At 40.8% G+C, this 9,326-nt stretch overlaps 1 protein-coding gene across 1 annotated transcript; it reads left to right on the plus strand.

Moving 5' to 3' along the window:
* The first annotated feature begins 855 nt into the window (after nucleotides 1-855).
* ANKRD40 (ankyrin repeat domain 40) lies at nucleotides 856-8,347 on the plus strand. Its single transcript, XM_058852027.1, has 5 exons — nucleotides 856-1,100; nucleotides 3,654-3,802; nucleotides 5,423-5,896; nucleotides 6,710-6,891; nucleotides 8,089-8,347. Exons 1-5 carry the CDS (start codon nucleotides 925-927, stop codon nucleotides 8,227-8,229), a joined length of 1,122 nt encoding a protein of 373 aa, XP_058708010.1. The 5' UTR covers nucleotides 856-924; the 3' UTR covers nucleotides 8,230-8,347.
* Nucleotides 8,348-9,326: the final 979 nt, after the last annotated feature.

Here is a 9,326-nt window from a genome sequence, read left to right on the forward strand (position 1 = left end):
GTTATCATAAAGTTCTTCTTTCCTTGAGTAAAACCACTGGATAAAATTAATATTAATTAAATTACCACAGACACTCAGTGAGCTAGAAATATGGCCCACCCCTGGAAGTGTCCAGTGCCAGGCTGGATGTGGCTTCTAAATAACCCAGTCTAGTGGAAAGTGTCCCTGCCCATGACAAAGGACTGGAACGAGATGATCTTTAAGGTCCCTTGTTGCTTTACTGGGAACAGTGAGAAGCACAACACAGACTCTGTTGTGAGTTGATCAGGAGGGTGAGGTTTATTACCTCAGATCTTCTTTTATAGGCAGATATGTGAAAGTACAGAAAGGTAAAACTCTTATTGATTAGTGAATTAACACATCACCATCACTGGACAGTGGAGTACACCACCCCTCCACCTTCTTCTGCAAGAAAACAAGAAACTGTCAAACAGCACCTGCAAGGCTGTCTTCTATGTCTGAGGATTGTTTTAAAAAAATTCCTCATGATTTCTCAGGCCACTTTCTCAAGCGAGACTGAGAGAGCTCTGCGGCCTGCCTTTCCACAGGAACTGTGCTCCCTGCTTTTGCTCATATTTAGCATCCGTAGTCCCTCCCAACACTTAACACTCAATGATTCCATAATTCACTCTATGACAAACCCAGAGCCCGCAAAAACAATCAGCGGAGCAGGAGACAGGGTGAACGATGCTTTTCTATGTCTATTAAACAACACCTACCCGGGCCTTCCCCGTCCGGCCCGTAGCCGGGCAGCGGCCGCGCCCCGGAACCGGCTGTCGGGGCCGGGTTGTCACCGGCAATAGTGTCCCCCAGGCCGGAGCGCGGAGCTGGGAGCGGCCGGGGGTGCGGAGGCGGTGTGGAGGCGGTGTGGGAGGCGGTGTGGAGGCGGTGTGGGAGGCGGTGTGGAAGGCAGTGTGGGAGGCGATGCGGGAGGCGATGCGGGAGGCGATGCGGGAGCCCGGCGGGAGCTGCGGGGAGATGGCGGAGCGGGAGCGGCAGGAGCGGCTGCGGGAGGCGGCGGCGCTCGGCGATGCGGAGGAGGTGCGGCGGCTCGTGGAGCTGGGGGTCGGCCTCAACTCCCAGAATGAAGTCAACGGATGGTAAGGGCACCCCCCGAGCCCAGGGCCTCTCGGCGAGCTCGGCTCCGTGCGGAGGCTGCCGCCGATTCGCTCCGCAGGTGAACGGCGAGCGAGGCAGGGTGTCGTGGTTTTAATTGAGGAGAAGGAAAAGGTGGATTTGCCTCCGAATACTCCGTTATGGAGCTGTCCCTATTCCAGAGAGGATAACCGGGGTCACAAACACATTCCCCACTCCACCTCTCTCCTGTTTGCCCCTTCTCCAGGTCACTGTGGACTTACTTTGTAGTGTTGGTTTTGATTTTTCTTTTTCCAGCCTGAGACAGCGTGATCTGTCAGAACACGAACCCCGGTTTTATGTGCTCTTGCCTAAGCAGAAATATTTATTATTAACTCAAGTTAGAAAATGACTTTCAAGCAGGGAACTTGTTCCAGTGATGTATAGAAACACTTGGGATTTGGCATCTCGTTCAGATCCACCTGAGGACACTAAAGCAAAGGTTGGTCTGTAATAGACACTTGTACAAGTAACACTGTAGACATAAACACACACATAATTTTATTTGAAGGAGGATTTTACAGGGAATGCTCAGGCATTTTTGGAGACTGTTTCCCACAGGTTCAATTCAGCCTGTATTTACTGTGCTGTTTTGTGCTTAAAATTATAAACTTATAAAAAAAGGGGGAACAACTTTTTACACAGATAGTTACAAGACAAGGGGGAAAGTTTGAAATTAAAAGAGGAGAGACTTAGGTTAGATGTAAGGAAGAAATTCTTCCTGTGAGGATGGTGAGTCCCTGGCACAGGCTGCACAGAGAAATTGGCTTCTTCTTCCCTGGAAATGTTCGAGGCTGGGTTGGACAGGACTTGGAGCAACCTGGGATAGTGGAAAGTGTCCCTGCCCCTGGTAGGGGGTGGAATGAGATGAACTTTAAGGTCCCTTACAACTCAAACCATTCTAGGATTCTATGACATTATAATTAAAAATAGGAAAAATAAAATTAGGAAAGGAGCAAGACTTCTAAACAACAGTTTTGAGAAGTGTGGAACACTTGAGCTATAAATTAAAATTAAAGCTTGTAAAAATTTAAAGTAACTGATTCACAGGACACTGAATTATCTTAGTGAGATGAAAAGCAACCTGTCATCAGAATGAGTTTGTGTCTAAAACTGGAATTTATTAAATAAATCTTGTAATGAAATTAAATATTTTCAAAAATAATGATCTGGTAATTTTTAGCCATGGCAATAAATGGATCTTCATTATTGTTTAAGTCTGTACACTTAAAATTTTTGCAGTGAGCTTTTTAGTATATGTGATGCTTAGAGATGTCAAGTACTTATATTTTGGTACATATCAGGTCTGTGATATGGTTCCTCTCTTCACAGGCCATGTGGAATTGCCAGAATGAATCCCAAAATGAGGCTGTGCTCTTGAGCCTTACACATCTTCTCTAAAAACTAAACTTTTTTAAACAGTAAATTTTGTGCTCAATGCAAATACCACCCTGTCTCTCTGACTTTGCAGTCTCTTTCACTAAAAAAATTCCCACCAAACCAAACCAAACCAAACCAAACCAAACCAAACCAAACCAAACCATCTGAAGTGGAAAAAGCTTTTTGAGCGGGACTTTCAAATGAAAGTTTTTTCCTTTCTAAGTTTATTTATCTCTGCTTTATTTTATATAATTCTTAAAAAATAAATGAACAAACTTGGAGAAGGGTTGAGCATGTTCATTTTTCTTAAGAATTTCCTTCAGCTGGAGCTAGAGAATTAAAATAAAATATAAAAGCTAGAGAAAGGTCAAACACCACTGGAACCTGGGATAGGAAAGAATGGTACAACTTTATAACAAGTTACGTGTGAGTCTATAAGTCCTTAATACACACACTAAATAAGATATGAGGACTAAGAAACTTTCAGGATGTTTCCTTAATATGTTTCTCTAGCCAGCAACTGCAAACAATAATTTAAAAATAGAGAAGAGGGATTAATTGTGTGCATCACTTACAGATTGCAGAAAATTTGTTGTCTGCAGATCTAAGCTGAGTAATTACTGATGCAGCAAATGGCAACTGGGCAAAGAACTGTTCTTAGAAACTGCTTACAATATTTTAAACATAATTTACTTGCCAGAAAGTGCAAGTACTTGTGCTGGCAGCATTAATTAAAGAGTACATACAGCATCCTAGGGAGATACCGGTAATAGATCGCATATACACACAAACACAAGTATTCTAAGTACATTAATTCTTTCAAAGATTAAAATATCATACACAAACCTTACTTTCATATTTTTCCAGTAGCCTAAAAGCTGTAGCCTAAGAAATGATAAATTGAAAAGATGCTGAACTTTAAAAATGCTACTGCAGTAAAGAGCATTGGAGCAAAGAGAAAATGCCATCAGCAGGTGCCATTGCAGACTCCCAATCCAGGGTGAATTTCCAAGGAAATTTGCAAATCAAACCCACTTTACATGTGCAGAGGGTGTTCTTCTCATGGGCAGCAAGAAGGAGTGGAGATTAATGTACCATAACTCAGGATTTGACACAGTGTTCTTGTTTTCCACCTGCAGGACCTGTTTGCACTGGGCCTGTAAGCGGAACCACGCCGCGGTTGTGGCTTATCTGCTGCATGCTGGGGCTGACAAGGACATCCTGACGAAGAAAGGGGAGAGGCCAGCACAGTTAACATCCAAGAGAGAGATCAGGAAGATGTTGGGAGGTAACCTGTAGTGGCTGTGCCATATAATCATCAAAGATTAGTAAAAGGCTGTTGAAAGCATGTGTGCTCCAATCTTTGTTTTGCATGTGAAGACACTCGTGTTTAGATTTTACTATTAGGACTTACTTTCTAGAGTGTTTACATGGTAAGAAAACAAAGTTTTTAGTAAAGGGGAATACCAATAAATTCCATACCCAGCTAGTCAAACTTTTTTTCTAAACACTGGAAATTCAGAAAAACTGTATTTTTAGGAATGCTATCTGCTAAGTAAATGCAGCTTCCAGTTTTCAGAAGAACAGCAGGAGAGAAATCTCTCAAATTTGTAGGAAGCCCTTGTATGAGCAACACCTAATTTTCCAATTTGTGTGTTGGATAAATCAAAAATTAGCAGCCCAGATAAACAGCTCATTAAAGGACATTAACAGGTAGAGCATCTCTATCGCTGGACCAGAGCAGGTTTTGCTGCTGGAGGTGATAAGTAATTTGAAATGTGGTCGATTAACAACCTCTTGTCTCTCCTTGGTACTCCTATGTCTGGTTTTGTTTTCATTGTTGTCTCTCCCAGCTGTTGAATGGGTAATGCTGCAGCTTTCCCAGTACTGCATGTTCTCTTCCCTTTATCCTCTGTCCTGATAGCAAACAACATACGACCCTTTGTTTTTTGTTGCCTGATATATTATGAAGATGACAGCATTATTCCACCAGAGATCATGTTACCATACCATGTGCTGCTACAGATTAAAACAAGCCAAAACAGAAGTACTGCAGTGTATAGAAGGAATTAGCACTCTCAGAATTATTAGAATGAGACTCAGCTTTTATGTTTGTATGGCAACACCTGAGCATTCTGTTTACTGTAGGAAAATGTCCTGATGGGACATTTGCAATTGGGCTCTTTTTCCCCCTTGGACTGAAGATTGATGAGAGAGAGGCAGTTTTCTCTTGTTTGGACTTGGTTGTTTATTCTTCTTTTATCTACATTACATGGATACAGGGTACAAGGAGTTATGTGCACTAAGAAAGGTGCAAAATGGCTAACAAAGATCTTCTTCAAGGTTTTTTATATATCTATTTAACCAATTAACAAATGCCAAGTAAATTATTTTTCTTACTGACCCAATGACCCACCATTTGTGTGCTGCACTGCGGCATTCTCTATCCAATCACTTACTACTACCCAAAAATCTCTAGAAAAAGAAGATGAAGAGGAAAGAAGAAGGAAAAGAGACAATGCCTTAATTCCTCCATCTTGCCTCTTATTTTATAACTAGCTCAAACCTTAAACTTCAACCCTCTCACCCAATGACTTAAGAAAACTCTCTAATTTACACACTTAGATTTTCAGTTTTTCTATTTAACAGTTGTTTTCATGGTGTTAAATGAAATTCAGTGCTTTCTTGGATGTCAGAGCCAGGTATCAGAGACAAGGGCACACACTCTGTGCCTCTGACTCCAACAGGAAAAAAAGACACAGTGCTTCCTGATGCATCTTCTAACCCATGATGCTTTTAACATTGCATTCCCTTCTGTAAAAAATAGGGGAAAAGGAAAAAAAAAGAAAAAGAAAAAAAAAGAAACCCAAAATCGGTCTTGGAGAATGTTGTTTGGTTTGTTTTACAGTGGAAGATGAACTCCCAGACTTGAAGCAAGATTCAGATCTGCCAATCGTCCCCAATTACCTGGCTAACCCACCTTTCCCATATGTTTACACCTCAAGTACCAGCGTTCCAGATCTTGCCCTGAATGGGAATCTCTCACACCTGGAAGCACAAGACACCATCTCTCCATCTGTAGCTGACTCTGACACCTACAGACGAGCACAAGGACCATTGCAGCCCGGGAACAGTGCTCCTGAGGTGCCTCCTAATGGGGACATCCCACCCCTGCCTCGAGGGTCTGCTGGGCCATCACACCCAAATCCTCTCCTCCAGAGAGCTCCTGTTTACCAGGGCTCAGTGTCCTGGGGGAGAAGCCCCTCTTCACCAGCAGGATCCAACCAATTCCTACCCCAGCAAGGGAACAGCTCCTGCATGGGGCCTGTGCCAGCCTTTCAGCCTGTTTTCTTCACGGGAGCTTTTCCACCCAACGTGCAAGGTAACTCCAAAAATCTCTTGTGGTTTGTGTGGATCTTCTGTCACCCTGGGCAATGCAGACTAATCACATGTGTCCAGAGACTTTCAGATTGCCATGCTTTGGCATTCAGGAAACATTTGAAGGGAATGAAGTAGGCAGATACCCTGTTTCTGCTGGAACTGTTATTAAAATATTGATGTAAACATTTGCTGTCTCAATTGCTATAAAAGCATACAGACACCCAGGTAATCTAATTCTCTAAATAGCATAGTCCAAGCTGCAAATACAGATCATGAGCAAGCAGCCAGTGTGCTCAAGAGAAACTCACATGGCTCAGTCTGCACTGAGCTGTTCTAGGATCTGCCTGTTCTGCAGGGAAACTTTGCCTACCCAGAGAGGGAAACCTGGAATTCCAGTTACCATTCTTTCATTCTTCAAGTAAAAGGCATTGTGATACCATGGGGTAGCAATGGGAAGTAACTGAGAGCAAGAAATACCAATAAAGCAATCTTGGTTTGCTCAGGAAATTGGTAACTGGTGTAAGCTGCTGGTAGATCAGCTTAAATCAATTAAAAGTATTCATACAGTGGTTCAGACATGCACACATATATTGCATTAGATTTGCTATGATTTTTTCATATAGTTTGATGAAATCAATCTAATTAAAACTGTGGTCATAGAATTCCAAGTTTTGCTTTCTGAGGATTCATGTATTCTTACCAATGACACAAATGAGGTTAATAGAACATAGAAATACCTGGAAGTTGTTATAAAGGCATTGTTTCCAGTTCCTTTATACCTCTGCCTATTAATGTGACTTTTTATTTCTAATAGAACTGGTGCTTAAAGTGAGAATAAAAACCCCTAATCTTAGAGAAAATGACTTCATTGAAATTGAACTGGACAGACAAGAACTGACCTACAAGGAGCTGCTCCGAGTGAGTTGCCGTGAGCTGGGTGTGAACCCTGAGCATGTCCAGAAGATCAGAAAATTACCAAATACAATGTTAAGAAAGGTAAGAGCTCTACCTTTTGAAGTGCAGCAACTTATAGAAGAGATTTTTAGGTTACTGTTATAAAGGAATAATTTGTTGGTCACTTGCATAGGTCCATGTTGGAAAAAAAAAAAAAAAACAAACCAAAAATGAAAAATCTCTGCTCAACTTGTAACACTCAGAACTTGTTTGGGATTTCTTAAGTAAAAAGATTCTCAATTTTCTTGATCACCTCCTTTCATAATCATTTGGTGCTGGACCCAGTTAATACCTTATCTTATGACTCTGTTGTAAAATTCATTACAGCATAACACCACTGTGAGCTGCCAGCAGCATTTACAAAGCCTGCAGAGCTCAACCAAACCCTGTGAGTTGAGCAAGGCCTGGCTGCAGTCCTTGCACAGAGGTGTTTTTCAGGGTTACTCTGAACATAACTGTCCTTCCTTCAGTGACATTTACCCTGCAGCCAGCAGAGAAGGGACCTGCTGACCTGTTTTACCAACTCACCACTGACATTTCTTTCATCCTGAAATCTTTGTAGAGCATTGTTTGCGGGGAAAATCTGATTAGAAATAGATTAACAGACTTCACTCTGCTGCATCTTCACTGACTACAGGATGTCTTTGTGTTAGTCAAGAAGTGGAGAAAAAAAAAGACATGAGCAATTCTGTCACTTTCCAACTTTGGTTACTGTTGAAAGAACTTTTTATTTTCACCTCTAATCACTTCAGGCTCTCTGGTAGGACTTCAGGACCCCTACTGTTCCTGCAGTGGCACAAATCTGACTGTGTACTGCTGTTGGCAGCAGAGCACTGCTGCAGGGGCTCAGAGCTGGCCTTGCTGGGTAGCTCTGAAGGAAGCCAGCCACATCCAGTACCTCCTTGGGTAGGCACAAGCATCAATTCATCAGCTTCCAAGAATTAGCAAGGGTAGAAAAAAAGGATTTGGTTGGCATGCAGTAGATCTTGACAAGTGTAATCCCACTAATCACTTGCAGTCACTGTCAGTGTTGCATTCCCTCTAAAAATAGAATTATAATGGCATAGCTGAATAAGACCCCAGAGTAAATACAAGGTGCAGCAGGATATTTGCTTTCCAGTTCACTGTAAAAAACCATTCATAGTTATGAATAAATACATACCTTGTGTTATTATTTTAACATACCTCTGCAAAATTAACAGACACTATCACCTAACTCCTTATTGTATTTGTTTAAAGGACAAGGATGTTGCAAGGCTACAGGATTTCCAAGAACTGGAGCTTGTTCTAACAGTAAGCGACAAAAACTTACTTTTCAGAGTCCCAACACTTTCTGAACAGAGTGGGTATAACAAGAAGGCATCAGAACTTATGTACTAATTAAGGAATATTTTTATCTTTTGTTTTACAATTGGGTTTGAAAAACAGTATCTAAAAGGGCTAATGATGTGAAAAAATCTATTTTGTTAACCATGAAATAAACTGAAGTGGTTATGCACATTCACAGCTTCTAATTAATCTATGAACAGTGAGTCTGGTATAAAAGTAGCTCAATGCACAGGAAGTATTGGTAGAACTATCTGTTAATGCAACACTTCCTTACAAAAAGGTAATGAAATACTGCAGAGTTAGCAGCTCTCAGGGAAAGGCTTACTTTAAGCTGTTGTAATAATTTGTTTGCTATAAAATAGCAGAGGTAGTTGAGCTAAAGAACCTGCCATGAAGCCCATTTAATATTTGTACTGAGTCCATTACCATCAGTGTTCTCTTTTTAGATCATGTTTATTAAGTCCTATCTTACTTAGAGGGAAAAAAAACCCCGGAAGGGTTTAAATCTATAGAAGCACAAAACTATGTCAAGTTTAAATTCTATCAAGTGACTTATTACCTGTGATTTCTTAATCCCTGTTTACACTTTTCCCTGTTTCTCAGGTTGAAAATAAAAGTGACAGTAATTATTCAAATAATAAATATATACTCTCAACCAAAATCCCTTTTAGTGTTGTCTGTGAGTACATACATGAGCAATTGACATGTGCAATTTAATATACTATTTTTGTTACTGTGTTGACATTTCTTCAATGCTGCTTTAATTTCCCCTTTTAAAAGCACAAAAAGTGTAATTTTATTTTCCTTTGACCTACATAACTGAGAAAACCTGCATCTTGAACCTATAGTTACCTGTGTAAAAAGAAACTAGTGAAATACCCAGGGTTCTCTGGGCTGATAGCCAATCTTGATGTTCCTATGCAATGTATTTTTTTTTTCACTGTAACTTGTTTTTACCCATGTAGTTTACTGAAAAAAAAAAATCACAGTTAGTTAAAAGTCAGGATTTGATTACTTTGCTGTGAAATTCTCAAATAAAGAAATTGAAAAGTATTTAAGAGCTGGATTTTATCTGATTTTAGTATTTAGTCACTTGAATTTGAGGAACAGTTCTACTCTGGTAGGCCACGAGAAGTGCAGATGCTGTG

Source organism: Poecile atricapillus, chromosome 17, assembly GCF_030490865.1.
Source record: "Poecile atricapillus isolate bPoeAtr1 chromosome 17, bPoeAtr1.hap1, whole genome shotgun sequence".
In the NCBI taxonomy this organism is placed as follows: domain Eukaryota; kingdom Metazoa; phylum Chordata; class Aves; order Passeriformes; family Paridae; genus Poecile; species Poecile atricapillus.

Excerpts from the sequence above, each read along its gene's own strand:
- ANKRD40 (XM_058852027.1), top strand. The coding sequence starts at position 925 with ATGCGGGAGGCGATGCGGGAGGCGATGCGGGAGCCCGGCGGGAGCTGC. Across the intron at positions 1,101-3,653 it reads CAGAATGAAGTCAACGGATG|GACCTGTTTGCACTGGGCCT; the intron begins GTAAGGGCACCC and ends TTCCACCTGCAG. Across the intron at positions 3,803-5,422 it reads GATCAGGAAGATGTTGGGAG|TGGAAGATGAACTCCCAGAC; the intron begins GTAACCTGTAGT and ends TTTGTTTTACAG.